This window comes from Myotis yumanensis, unplaced genomic scaffold, assembly GCF_028538775.1.
Source record: "Myotis yumanensis isolate MYYU_CA2020_CCGP unplaced genomic scaffold, mMyoYum1.0.hap1 SCAF_4, whole genome shotgun sequence".
NCBI classification, from domain to species: Eukaryota; Metazoa; Chordata; class Mammalia; order Chiroptera; family Vespertilionidae; genus Myotis; species Myotis yumanensis.
In genome coordinates, this window is record NW_027223755.1 from 30,472,549 (window position 1) to 30,487,139 (window position 14,591).

The 14,591-nt window shown below is 42.4% G+C and overlaps 1 protein-coding gene across 3 annotated transcripts in view; it reads right to left on the reverse strand.

Moving 5' to 3' along the window:
* The window catches only part of PDE4D (phosphodiesterase 4D), a 1,237,087-nt gene that overhangs the window by 983,476 nt on the left and 239,020 nt on the right, over window positions 1-14,591 (reverse strand). For all 3 annotated transcript variants that reach the window (XM_070412009.1, XM_070412010.1, XM_070412011.1), the window contains one exon: window positions 10,514-10,648. In XM_070412009.1, the coding sequence (XP_070268110.1) occupies window positions 10,514-10,555 (42 nt within the window). In that variant the 5' untranslated portion in view covers window positions 10,556-10,648. The remainder of the gene's footprint in view (window positions 1-10,513; window positions 10,649-14,591) is intronic.

The window sequence follows — 14,591 nt, forward strand, 5'->3', positions numbered from 1 at the left end:
ACACAGGCCCTCACCTCTGTGACTTCCTGGAGAACCACTTCCTGGGTGAGGAGGTGAAACTCATCAAGAAGATGGGCAACACCTGACTCACCTCCACAGGCTGGCCCGCTCCCAGGCTGGGCTGGGCAAGTATCTCTTCGAAAGGCTCACCCTCAAACACAACTAGGAGTCTTTGGAGCCCAGAGGCCTTTGCGGGGCCCCTCTGCATTCCCCTGCTGTCTGGCTTTTACCTGAGCCTCTCCCCAAAACTACTAGCTGTCCTTTTAACCACCCTAAAGCCCTCTCCCATGCATTGGACCAAATGAAACAATAAAGTGTTTTGCAGGGGAAAAAAAAGTCCTAATACATCTTTAAAGCCCACATTAGAGACTGCTACACTTTCTCACATTGCTCCCCCATAGCAGGAAGTTAGTAAAAAGTTGAATCAGTGAAAGCATATCACAATATTAAAAAATGCCAGAGTCTAATGTTGGGAGATTGTGATTATTATTCGTAACACAAGAATAGTAAATCTATTGTTTAAAAAAAATATTTTTGACAGAAGTAGTACAGGCTGCTAAAATTAAATCTTTAACCTAAGAAAAGTCATACTATGCCAATATTTCATTGAAGAAATGTCAAGGAAAACTTGAGTCATGAATTTTATCCTGGGGTCACTATAAATGGCTCCTTTTCTTTTGGGACCAATGGATTGATAAGAGCCAATAGAGTTAACACAGGTGGCTAAAGGGCTGGGGTAAAGTTTTGACCACTGTAGCAAATTAAACTTTTTAATTAAAAGCAGAGTTGTTTCTATAGTACTTTTTCATACAATTTTCTAACAGCTATATTATATATTAACTAGAGGTCCAGTGCACAAAATTCGTGCATGGGGGATGGGGGAGGATTGGTCCCTCAGCCCGGCCTGCACCCTCTCCAATCCGAGACCCCTCAAGGGATGTCCAACCACCTCTCGCAATCCAGGACCACTGGCTCCTAACCTTTCGTCTGCCTGCATGACTGATCACCCCTAACCACTCTGCTTGCCTACCTGATCACCCCTAACCACCTCTGCCTGCCTGCCTGATCTCCCCTAACTGCCTCTGCCTCTGCCTCGCCCTGCACCTGGGACCCAGGATTCCCTCCACCAGCTGGTTACAGACACCCAGGACTCGGGTTTCCCTCCCTCTGGCCAGCCACAGGCACCCAGGACCCAGGCCAGCTGTGCCCGGGCCAGCTGCAGCCACAGGGGACCGTGGGCGGGCAGCTTCGCCCGGGCCACAGCCGCTGGTGCCTGGGACTGCAGGGACCATGGGGTGTGTGGCTTGTCCCTCTCCCGGGCCACAGGTGCATGTGCAGCTGCTGATGCCTGGCTAGGTGGGTGGCTTGTCCCTCTCCCAGGCCACAGGCGCAGGTGCAGCTGCTGATGCTTGGGACCACTAGGCGGTTGGCTTGTCCCTCTCCCAGGCTGCAGCCCCAGCCGCTGGCACCTGGAACTGTGGGGTGTGCGGCTTGTCCCTCTCCTGGGCCACAAGCACAGGCACAGCCAGTGGCACCCGGAACCACGGGGTGGACGGCTTGTCCCTCTCCCAGGCTGCAGCCTGGCTGGTCCCCATTCCTCTCTCACAAGCTCATTTGTGCCTGTCTAATCCCCATTCCTCTCTCGCAAGCTCATTTGTGCATGGCTGGTCCCCATTCCCCTTTTGTGAGCTCATTTGTGCCTGGCTGGTCCCCATTCCTATCTCCCAAGTGTTGAGTGTCTGAGCCATTACAGTGTGACAGCATGAGGGCATGACAACCATTTGCATATTAGCTCCTTATTATATAGGACTAGAAGGCCCAGAGAACAAAATTCATGCACGGGTAGGGTCCCTAGGCCTGGCGGGATCAGGGGCAATCTGTGGGGCAACTGGTAGGGCAATCGGGGGCACCCCCACTGGCACCCGCCTTGGCTGGCCTGGGGCTTGAGGGCTGGGGCAGCTCCTGCATTGAGCATCTGGCCCCTGGTGGTCAGTGTGCATCATAGCGACCGGTTGTTCCACTGGTCATTTCACTGTTCAGTCAATTTGCATATTGGGCTTTTATTGTATAGGATTACCCTGTCTCTTTCTCTTCTCAATTGCTATGCTACATAAGTAGAAAGAAAATTAGATGTTTACAACTAAATGCTGCTCTAAATTAAATTAAATGACTTCATGAAAACATTGCTGGCAGTGAAAGGTAAGCTTTAAATAGAAAAATCAATGAAGATATTACAACTCAATAGTGGACAAAAATTAAGCATCCCATCTGCATGGCATATTCTGGCTATGAAACCTTGAGTAATACCTTACCAAACCTCACTTTACCACTCATAGTTTTGAGACAGAATGATCTTAAATAAAAATTATTAAATCTGTCATTTTTGTACAAATGAGACTCATTTAAGCAAAAGTCAGAGCAGCAAGTATTGTCCCCAGCTTTCACAGATGGCAAAGACACTTCCGAAGGTAGGCACAAGAGAAACCCATTCATGCTCTGCTCTTTCAGTATAAACAAAGCACCAGTACCCAGAAGAAGAAGAGCAAGAAAAAAAGAATGTGATCTGAAGCACTCCAAGAGGTGTAACACCCCAAGCGGTCACACAAAATCTTTGATAAGACCTGTTAAAGTAAAATGTCAGTTCAATATGAGGTGGCTTGAAATCATTAAAAAGAAATAAAGCCTTCATACCACACAATTGATGGGAGAATCTCTGCTGTAACACTTCATGTTGGAAATAAATACTTCAAGACAGAGGTTACCTACTAGACCAAGGTTTTTTCCTTTTCTCCTTTTCCTTCCAATTATTATTAAATCAGAAAATCCAGTTTTTAAAAAAGCAGATTATATCTAAATAATCATCATTTTTAATTTTATGACATGTTTTCATTTATTTTTCCTTTAATGTCCTAATTTTTATAAATTTGTTCTGGACAACATGGTTTCCCACATTGATATTTTTTTCGGTACTTAAAAGAGGTTAAAGAGGGCAAGAGATTTTTTAAATCCCAGCTTTAACTGCATTTTAGGAATCAGAAAGAGAAAAGATCACAGGGAATGTCACTTATAAGCTATGGAGTCTAGGGCAATGCTAAAGATAGAATTGATTAGGTGCCTTTAATGTAGCAAGCATTGTGTGTTGCTATCATTCTCATATCACCCTTTAGAATACTGGAGTCAGTAACTTACCAAATGTCCCACAACTGGAAAGTTGAAAGAGCCAAATATTGAACTTAATTCTTTATGAGTTATTTTTTAATTTAACTTATTGGGGTGACATTGGTTAATAAAATGATATAGGTTTCAGGTATATAATTCTACAATACATAATCTGTATATTCTATTATTGACGTGCCAAGTCAACTCTCCTTCCATCACCATTTATCTCCCCTTTACCTTCTTTTATCCCCCCTTTACTTTCTTCTACCTGCCCCCAACACCCTTCCCTCTGCCAATCACTATACTGTGGTCTGTGTCTATGAGTCTCTCTTTTTTTTCTTTGCTTAATTAACCCATTCACTCCTCTTACCCAGCCCCCAACCCTCTCCCCTTTGACAGATGTCAGTCTGTTCTCTGTATCCACAAGTTTGTCTCCACTTCGTTAGTTTATTTTGTTCATTTGATACCACATATAAGTGAAAACATCCAGGACTATATCCATAGAAATCTGAAACACTTATTTGAAAGAATATATGCACCCTATGTTCATTGCACCATTATTTACAATAGCCAAAATTTGGAAGTAGCCCAAGTGCCCATCTACACTAATAAAAGAGAAAAATGGTAATTGGCGTACGACCGCTACCCTTCCGATTGGCTAATCAGCGTATCCTTATGCAAATTAACTGTCAGCCAAGATGGCGGCCGGCAGCCAGGCAGCTGGAAGCGAACGTGAGGTTTGCTTGCTCCAGTGACTGCAGACTGCAACGTTCCCCGCCTGACTTGGCAGACTCTGAGCTGGCAGTTTGAAACATTCTAACAAATATAGCCGGCTGGGATCTCAGAGCTGAAGTTATACATTGTTTCGATTATAGAACGGCAAACAAACCAGCAGCGGAAGCCTCAGAGCTAGAGCCAGAGCTAAAGCTGGCCCAGAAGAAAAAAAAAAAAAAAAAAAAAAAGGAGTGGTTGGGAGCTTCAGTCAAAACCCCTAGCCTGAAAGCAGTCCTCAGCCCCTCACCCAGACTGGCCAGGCACCCCAGTGGGGACCCCCACCCTGATCCAGGACACCCTTCAGGGAAAACCAGCCAGCCCCCAGGCCTCTATCCTATATAGTAAAAGGGTAATATGCCTCCCAGCACAGGGATCAGCGGAGCCACGAGGCCTCCTGGCACCAGATCAGCATGACAGGGGGCAGCGCCCAAACCCCCTGATCGCCCTGCGGCTCTGTGTGTGACAGGGTGTGGCGTCCCAACCCCCTGATCGGCCCTGCTCTGTGTGTGACAGGGGGTGGTGCCCCAACCCCCCCCCCCCCCCCACGGGCCCTGCTCTGTGTGTGACGGGGTAGAGCCATAACCTCCCCATCGGCCCTGCCCTGAGTGTGACAGTGGGGGCGCCCCAACCCCCTGATTGGCCCTGCTCTGTGGGTGACAGGGGGCAGTGCCCTAACTCCCCTATCGGCCCTACTCTGTGCGTGACAGGGGGGAGCTCCCCAACCCCCTGATGGGCCCTGCTCTGTGCGTGATGGGGGGGGGGCAGTGCCCCAACCCCCTGATTGGCCCTGCTCTGTGAGTGACAGGGGGGAGCTCCTCAACCCCCTGATGGGCCCTGCTCTGTGAGTGACAGGGGGCAGCGCCCCAACCCCCTGATTGGCCCTGCTCTGTGCATCACAGGGGGTGGAGCCGCAACCTCCCCATTGAACCTGCCTTGAGTGTGACAGGGGGCGGTGCCCCAACCCCCCAATCAGCCCTACCCTGAGCGTGACTGAGGGTGGCATCGCAACCTCCCAATCTGCCCTGCTCTGTGCATGACAGGGGGCGGTGCCCCAACTCCCCAATCAGCTTTGCTCTGAGCCCGACCAGGGGCTGCACCTAGGGATTGGGCTTGCCCTCTGCCACTCAGGAGCAGGCCTAAGCCAGCAGGTCATTATCTCCCGAGGGGTCCCAGACTGCGAGAGGGCACAGGCCGGGCTGAGGGACCCCCTCTTCCCCCCCGAGTGCACAAATTTTTGTGCACCGGGCCTCTAGTCCTATATAATAAAAGGCTAATATGCAAATTGACCAAGTGGTGGAACAACTAGTTGCTATAACATTCACTGCCCACCAGGGGGCAGGTGCTCAATGTAGGAGCTGCCCCCTGGTGGTCAGTGCACTTCCACAGGGGGAGCGCCATCAGCCAGAAGCCCTGAGCCAGGCTCATAGCTGGCTAGTGTAGCGGCGGTAGCAGGAGCCTCTCCCGCCTCTGCGGCAGCACTAAGGTTCTCTCGCCCCTCCGCCCCCCAGGCTCCCGAACTGTGAGAGGGCACAGGCCAGGCTGAGGGACACCCCCCCCCCCCCCCGGGAGTGCACGAATCTCATGCACTGGGCCTCTAGTCAGTAGATAAGTGGATAAAAAGACTGTTGTACATTTACACAATGGGATACTAGTCAGCCTTAAAAAAAAAAATGAAGCAAATCTTATCCTTTTTTAATAATTTAAATCTTTATTGTTGAAAGTATCACAAATGTCCCTTTTTCCCCCATTGAACCCTTCTAGGCCCCCCCCCTCCACACACACACACACACACACACACAAGGCCTTCACCACCCTATTGTCTGTGTCCATGGGTTATGCATAAATGCATGGAAGTTCTTTGGTTGATCTCTTCTCATCCACCCACCCACCCACCCACAGTCTGTTCCATGTTTCCATGTCCCTGGATCTATTTTGTTCATCGGTTTATTTTGTTCAGTAGATTTCACATATGATTGAGATCATGCGATACTTGTCTTTTCTCTGTGTGACTTATTTCGTATAGCATAATACTCTCCAGGTCCCTCCATGCTGTCTCAAAGGATGGAAATCTTATCTTTAGGATAGCATAGATGGATCTGGAGAATATTATGCTAAGTGAAATAAGCTAGTCGGGGAAAAACAAATTCTGAATAATTTTAAAGCCCACATTTTTTGAACTAAATCAAGCCACCACTCAGGCAAGTCATTTCATCTCCCTAGGCCTCAATTTTAATTTCATTATCAGAAAAATATAGAAAGGTTGAATCAGAAAATCTTTAAGTTCTCTTCTAACTAGAATAAGTAAGAAATTATATATCAGAAACTCTATAAACTTTATAAGCCCCATAAAATTCAGTGAACCTTTTTTTTATAACAAATAAATGTTAATACCATGTATTCTAAAAACAAATGATGTAAGTCAAGATGTAAAGCTTAAATTATTTGCTTTCTGTCATTTTCAATTTATGTGCAATGTATTGTAGGAGAGCTGCCCACTTTTTAAATTTATGGACTTCTTTCATTGTCATATATAAAATCATATATTGGTCTTAAGATATTTTAATTTAGGTTCATTTATTATAAAAGTCTGACTATAATATAATATTTAATAATATTAATGATATTTTACTCATTTAGATATTTTCAATTTAATAAGAAATATAAGGCCTTGGCTGGTTTGGCTCAGTGGAGAGAGCGTTGGCCTGCAGTCTGAAGGGTCCCGGGTTTGATTCCGGTGAAGGGCACATGCCAGGGTTGCGGGCTCGATCCCCAGTGGGGGTGTGCAGGAGGCAGCCGATTGATGGTTTTCTCTCATCATTGATGTTTCAATCTCTCCCTATCTCTCCCATTCTCTCTGAAATCAATAAAAATATATTTTTAAAAAACCAAAAACTTGTACATGAATGTTCATAGTAGCTTTATTTAAAAATATATATATAATCACTTTGATTTACTTTCAATTAATGCAGTTTATGCTATTTGACTTACTTTGAATTAATTTTTTTAAAATAATTAAATTTTAAAATTATTTCTTGGTTTAGGAACTCAATATATATTATAGATCAAAGCTAACTACATTATAGCATCAGAAATAATGGAGGGGAAACCTGCTTTTATGAAATGATGCTTGGAAGTTTTTAATAACTAAGGTAAGTCTTGTTTTTCTTATTCATGATGAAATAAGAGAATATGCTTAAGGCTGCTATTTCTAAGCACTTTCTCCACATAATATTTTGCAGGAATGGATAGTCTTTCCAATAAATGAAAAATTAAGTTAGAAATGATTGTCACTATATTTCTACCCATTTTAACATCTTGAGTTCCTAGAGATATATTGGGGTGCTACATAAGAATTTTAATTCGGTAAATGGCAACTTGTATATCTAGTAAAGATAGCTTGGGATCAAACTTGCATGAGTAAAAAACAATTTAATAAAAGTATCCCTCTTTTTAATCTATATTTAATCAACAATCTTTTGGGGATATAAATTTAATAATAAATCAAAATTTCTAAATGTACATATTGCTCTCCAGGTTCCTATATCTTAACACATCCTCATGTCCTCCTTGGTGTTCACTCAGTGTTTCCAGCTCAGTAGAAGGACCACATCCATCCTGTAAGAACACCAGAAGCCCAGGAGTCAACTTCTACACATTCCTATCCCCTCCATCTCAAATCCAAAGCCTTACCAAAAGCTCTATCATTTTTTTATTCTAAATATCTCTTAAATGTGTCCAGTTTCCTCTATCTTCCTATCATTGCCACCAAGAAGTTAGTTATTCTAGCCTTTATTCATGACATTGAAGCCACCATTTTTCCTCCCACTATAGAGTCATTGCATGTATGTTAATTTTTCCTAGAAACCCTTCACTCCTACTTTGTCTTGTTAAGCTAACTTACCCTTCCCATCATAGCTCTCAATCATCTTAATTTGGGGAAGCCTTGCCTGACCTCCATGATTAGGCCAAGTCTTCCTATTACATACTGTCTTGTGCTATGAAGCTTCTCTCAGCAGCTGTCATGGTTTATTTATTCGCTCATCTTGCTAACACATAATTATCAGCTATGTGAAGGCAAGGCCCCTGTCCTCAGGCAGTTTATATTCTAGGATGAGGAAAGAGGCCATTCCATATGAGGACAGGTTGAAAGGAGACCCATGAAAGGAGACATGGTGGAGAATTGTTACACTTATTTGTGTGATTTGATGAACGTCTGTCTCCCACAGCAGACCATAAGTGCACAGACGTGGGACCATCCCTTACTTTGGTAATGCCCACAGGCTCAGTCCCTCCCTTTTTGACCCATTGCAACCACAAATTATCCTCCAAAACTAGCAAAAGGTCACTTTAAATAGAAAAAATGGTTTGCTTATATTTTTATAGCTAAAATTGTTCATGGACCCCTCTCAAATAAAGGAAGAATTCAGAGCATTAATCATTAAAAGGGACACTGCATCAGGTCTTGAATGTGAGTAGAAAAATATGAACACCGATTTAAGTGTTCAGGGATAAACAAGATGACCATGTAAAGGAAGTCTTTTTTCCCCCTCATTTGTATGCCTTTGCACAATGACAGCTACAAGATACACAGAGACACACAGGCAGAAGCAGAGGCTGTTCTAACATTTAGAACATTCTCTTTGGATTTTCAAATGTCATAATGCCAAAGAAAAACACAGATTCTAAATCACATTAATTCTTTAAACTTTCCTCATTGAACACAGGAAAAAAAACACCTACTTTTATGTGTACAATTTTGGATTTTTATTACGGCAAAGATTTAAGGGGTGGGAGGTTGACATTTTTAGACCAGTGCAAAATAAACTTCTGAAACTCTAAGGTAACAACTTCTAACTAATCAAAACGTCGGATTCTTTTCTCTGATAAACGACAGTCTCCTGCGTAGAGTCGTTTAATTAAGTGGAAGCATGCTCTTTATGCCAGTGGATTTTCAAGAAGCTAAGAAGCAGTGAAATGACAGCTCTACTGTTTACATTGGGATTCATGTAGGCAACTCCATTCCTACTAATCTGGGCAGCATGAGCCTTTCCACCAAGATGAAAATTTTTGCATTAAGCTAGTTTAAATAGGAAATCTCCTAGCATCATTATGTACTCGCAGTTCCTGAAAGTCATGGCTCAGTTAATCATTTGCTTTTAGAATGTTTTCCTCAAAGAACAGGGATATCCTTAATGATATATTTTTAATTATCCAAAATATTCTCCCTTTTGCCTTTACACATTTTTTCATATCACATGTCTCTGAAACTCAATAAAAGAAGAATTAAGTGAGTGATTTGCTTTGTATTTAACTTAAATAAGAAAAGCTCAGTAACAGAAGGATGTGTTTGCAGTTTTTTTAATTCGTATGCAGGTCACCTCCTTTTCCAATGAGCAAGTGTTTAATAATCGAGGGAATTCCAGGTTCCAAGCCATGGCTCTTTATGTTATGTAATAATGCATACAACCAAACACCAACCAATAAAACAAATGAATCTGAATATTCCCTCGGAGTTCATTGAATTTCCTTGATTGGGTATTAAACACAATCAGTATTCAGTCAAAGAACTGGCACACTTCTGGATATATCCCCATTTTAAAGAAACCCTATTGGACACACTATACTTTCCTTTCTACATGATTCTGCCTTAGTCACCCTTAGAAGCTGGATGGTAACTACAGCAAGAATTAAAGATGGTCTTAGGCATCACAACAGAATTACTGTTGTAACACAAAGAATCTCCATACTAGAGAAATGTGTTTGCGTTTGTGGTTTTTCTGATGCCTTCAAATGAATGTTCCTACGTCACAACTACATCTGTTTGGATGCTTTTTCCCCCTTGGGTAAATGAACAAAGGCACATGTTCTTAGAACTTGCCTGATGGAAATTAACAGTCTACTTTTATCCCTGCCTTGTATAGCTTTGAATTGCTCTATTTGTTTATGCTTTCTTTCATAACTTAATAGAAATCTAAAACATATCACTAACTTGGTACCTTAAGAACACTCAGTTGGTAATTGGAAATAAAGGGTTAATCTCCTTCAGGGCCCTGAGAATGTTTACTCAAAATACGTTTTAAAGGAGGAGAGAGATTAAAGACATATGCCAGGATAGAAAGCTCCTGAAAGTTATGCTCCACTGATCAAGTATTTGCATTATTCACCGTATACATGAACTTACAGAATATGATTGATTGAAGTACCTAGTGATGTTAAATTCAATTTATTCTTTTGGACTTACCTACAAAGTTTGATATATAAGACATAAATCTCTTCGGTTTCAATTTTTAATCATATTTCTGCATACACCTCAAAATCAGGGCGTCTACTATCATGCCAGTAGGCTAATGAATGGTAAAGCATAGAAATGGCTAAGAGAGAATTCCCATCAAATGTCAACCGAGTCACATAGATGAACAAATCCTCACTTGTTCATAAGCTGTACACAGTCTGAGAACTAAAAGTGAACCAAGGGTTGCTCACAAGCCTGATTATGATAGCACAGTATTAAAATACAAACAGTAAAAAGTTACATGTACACATTTTTACAAAAATAGAAAGGAAAACAAAGGGTACTTACACTTTTGTTCCGAGAAAGCAAATCAGAAGTATTTCTTTGCATGGTGGTGTCTTAAGTAACTCAAACAGGCAATGGTTGTTTCCAACGTCACTGCTCTCGCTGCAACAATTATCCACTCAAAAGCCAACTGGCATTCTGAAGGGAAAGGCAAGGAAATGTTTAATCAAGTATATGATTAACATGTGTGCTTCGAAATACTGTCTTAGAGTAGGACAGTAACTCTTAAATCATTCATCAGAACAGGCTAAAATGATGCTGTGTTTAAAGCAGTAAAAGTGCACCCAAGCAACAGTTCCAAAACAGCTTTTGTTAAATGTTAGTTAGAGATTTCAAGTACCATCTGTTTTCTATTAAATATTCAAGCCTACATTTCTAGTAGCTGAAAAAAAAAAAATAGGTATGGTAGCCACAACCTAAAGTTATATGTATGTAATGAAAACACAGACTGTATTGGGTATTTGATAATTCTTGCTGGTACACCTAGGGACCCCTCAGATTTCCACCAATGGATGGAAGGTAGCTTTGTCCACTGCTGGAGGACTCTTGTCTACATCTGAGAGCCCTCTGACCACTACATCATGGCCTCCTGGCTTATTAGCAATAACCCACAGTACAGTGAGCCATCCCAGTGGCTCTTAAGTAAATTTAGTGAGTTCTCTACCCTTTTGACTCAAAGAGATTATAAGGAATGATTTGGAGGAAGTGCTTACCTAGTTAAGCAATAACTAACTTGCAATGAATATTCCAGAGCAGTTGCCACTTGAATGACAGACTAGCCTCATAACCTAACCTACACTTTACACTAGACACGAAGAAGGAAATTCTCTGTTTTGATTGGGAAGAAAAAGCAAATAGAATAACTATGGTGCTGTATTCATTCTGATATTCAGCTATATTTGAACATTACTTACAAATTCATAGGGTATATTTGCACGTGGGTTGAGGTGCCTTTTAGGAAAGAAATCACTCTAAGGCAGTGGTCGGCAAAATACCAAGTGCTGGCGCACGTGTACAGTGCGATTGAAACTTCGTGGCTCATGCGCAGAAGTCGGTATTTTGTGGAAGAGCCACACTTAAGGGGCCAAAGAGCCGCATGTGGCTCACGAGCCGCAGTTTGCCGACCACTGCTCTAAGGGAACAGGGATGAGGCAAACATGCTTGACCAAAACTCTGACCTTGTAGATGTGGGCAGATTCTATAAGGGCAGACTGATTCTAACAACAGCATGTATTCTATCATTTTGGGTTTCTTCTAAGCATCTCAAAAGATTTGTGTCTGAGGCTTATGGAAAAGAATAACAGTGATCAAGGTCTGAAGGAGTTTGTTTTGGTAAAATGGTTGAAAAATATCAAAGTGCAGAGCAGTGTGAATTATATATTCAAAAAATAAACAAAATGAAGTGACTATATGTATTTTTAAAAGCATATACACCAAAAGGAGGGAGGACTCCATGGAACACGGCATCTCTGTGGGCCCCTGGAGGAGGCCAGCCCTCAATAGCGGGAGGACCCAATGGTTCCCCACGCCAGTGGGAAGGGACCTGCACCAAGCTCTCCAGCAATCAGCAGTGGCACACTCTCAAGGATCAAAGATTTGTTTGGAACAGGAAATCAGTCCTCAAGACTTATAAAAATAAAAGGGAGATATTTTTTAACAAGGCCAGAGACCCCACAATAGCAAGGTAGAGCTAGAATTAGAGAAATAGAGTTTATTATTGCTAAGACTATGCCTAGACACCTAAGAGTATGCTTAGATGCAATGCCCTAAAGGGCAGTGAGGAACAACGCTTTCTTCTGGGGTCAATGAAAATGCTTACCTGAAGTTAGAGAACAATGCACAGTGAATATGTGTTGCTAGGATATATATGGTTCTTTGAGTGCATATGGATTTTTAAGGGTAGGGCTTACTCCTGGGACCCTAACTGACACATTATTCATCTGTAGAAAGAGCTGACCCACAAATACAAAGTTCTCAGCTAGTATACCTCCAGGAATTTAGTCACCTTTACTGATTAGTTCCAACGCCAAGCATTTTATTAGCTCTCAGAAAATGTAAAATTATGTTACTCACCTAGATCAATTTAAGAAGTGGGCAGAAATAATATAAACTGTGAACTAACTAAATATTCCATATCTGGGGAGGAGGGGATAAAATCCCCTAAATGCTGTAGAAAGCTTACATTCTATCAAAGAAAAACTCATTCAAAATATCTCATCACCCATTTGGGGAGGAGGGGATAAAATCCCCTAAATGCTGTAGAAAGCTTACATTCTATCAAAGAAAAACTCATTCAAAATATCTCATCACCCATTTAGTATTTAATGAGTACCCTTGGGGGCAACCATGGAAAGGCGGGTTAGAGATGCAATGGTTTTGAGTTAACAAGTGGAATCAGACAAATTATGGATTTGACCTGAGGCTTTCCTAAATTAATCATATTTTTAACAAATTTATCTTGACATCATTTAAAGACCATCATTAATAGATAATTTCCTATAGGAATTTGTAACATAAAGAAATTGAAAAAGGCAAATGGATTTAATTGAAAAATGAGAGCTGATGGGGTGGCCCTTCTCAGCCTTTATAACTACCTAGGAGGTGCCAGGGCCTCACTATAACAGTGTGGACCTTGGAACCAAATAGGTTCGACAGCTCTTTAATTGCATTCTGTGTAGCTTTAGGTAAGTTACTTAACCTCTCTGAGCTTTCTCCAGACCTGCAAAAGGGAGATGATAATACTCATGCTGTTTCTTGCCGCGTTTAAATGAGTTTTAATGTGTATTAAGTTGTATCATCACCATCCTTCATTACTACCTTTTTCTTCTGTCAAATGGCAAACAACAACCTCCACTCATTCTTATTGTTTCCTAAAAGTGCCAAACTCCCGCAAATAAAAAACTTAGGCAAAGGTACTTTCATTTTTAAAAAAATTTATTTATTGACTTGCAAGAGAGAAAGAGGAAGGGAGCGAGAAACTTCAATTGTTGTTGCATTAGGCATTCAGTTGATTCTTGTATTGGAGCTCGAACCCACAACCTTGGCGTGCCGGGCTGACGCTCTAACAGCAAGTATACTTTCGACCACACAATAATGAACAATGTGTCCGTTAGGGTCCCAGGAGTAATAAGACACTACACTCATATTAGGGTCATTAACGGAGGGCTTAGTAAAGAGACTATTAAAGAAGATGTGAGTAGAGCAGAGGAACCCACTGAGGATGGTACAGTTCTTGGACAGCTGATAATGCAGTTCTTACCACCTCCAAGCTGTGGGGACAAGGAGAGGGATGGGCCACCAATACCTCAGAGCAGAGGGTCATAGAGTGAGTGCACTACCTTGAAAATGGAGATTATTCTCTGGGACACAGCCTGCGGGACTCCGAAAGGAAGGAGAAGAACCTGAGCTCATTCTGCTGCCTCTTTCTGATCTCCTGCTGGGACTCCCCACTGCAAAAATGCAACAGAGCAGTCAGCCTCCCAGGACAGAAAGCCTCCCAGGGCGGGGCAGGAAGGAGAGCGGAGCGGGAGGGGGCATAGAAGAAGTGCCACACACATTTGACCTGATTTCTCCGGAGAGGACTGCACTTTTCTGCTATCTCAGTTCATCATAAGAAAAATATCTATTATTTATCCTTAATCCTCACAGGAACCCTGTGAGGTAGAATCGTTACTCTATTACCCAATTGTGAAAAGGGAGAAATCAGCTCCAACAAGTTAACTAAATTGCCCAGTAAATAGCAGAGCCAAGATTCAAACCCTATTTGTCTGGCTTCAAAGTCCATGTTTTTTCTACCCTGCCACCGTGCTTAGCTGCCAATATCACGAACCAGTGCGTTTTAATTATCAACAAGTGGTAAACTCTGCAAATATCAAAGTTGTGCCTAAGCCAAGGAATGTTTGATTTAAAAGGTTTCCTTTCCTCAGAGGGAAGGGAGGGGAGGGTGGGGGTGTGGGAGAGAGATCAGCCAAAGGACTTGTATGCATGCATATAAGCCTAACCAATGGACACAGAAACCAGGGGGGTGAGGCATGGGGTGGGGGGTGGGGGCAATGGGGGGGGATAAGGACACATATGTAAT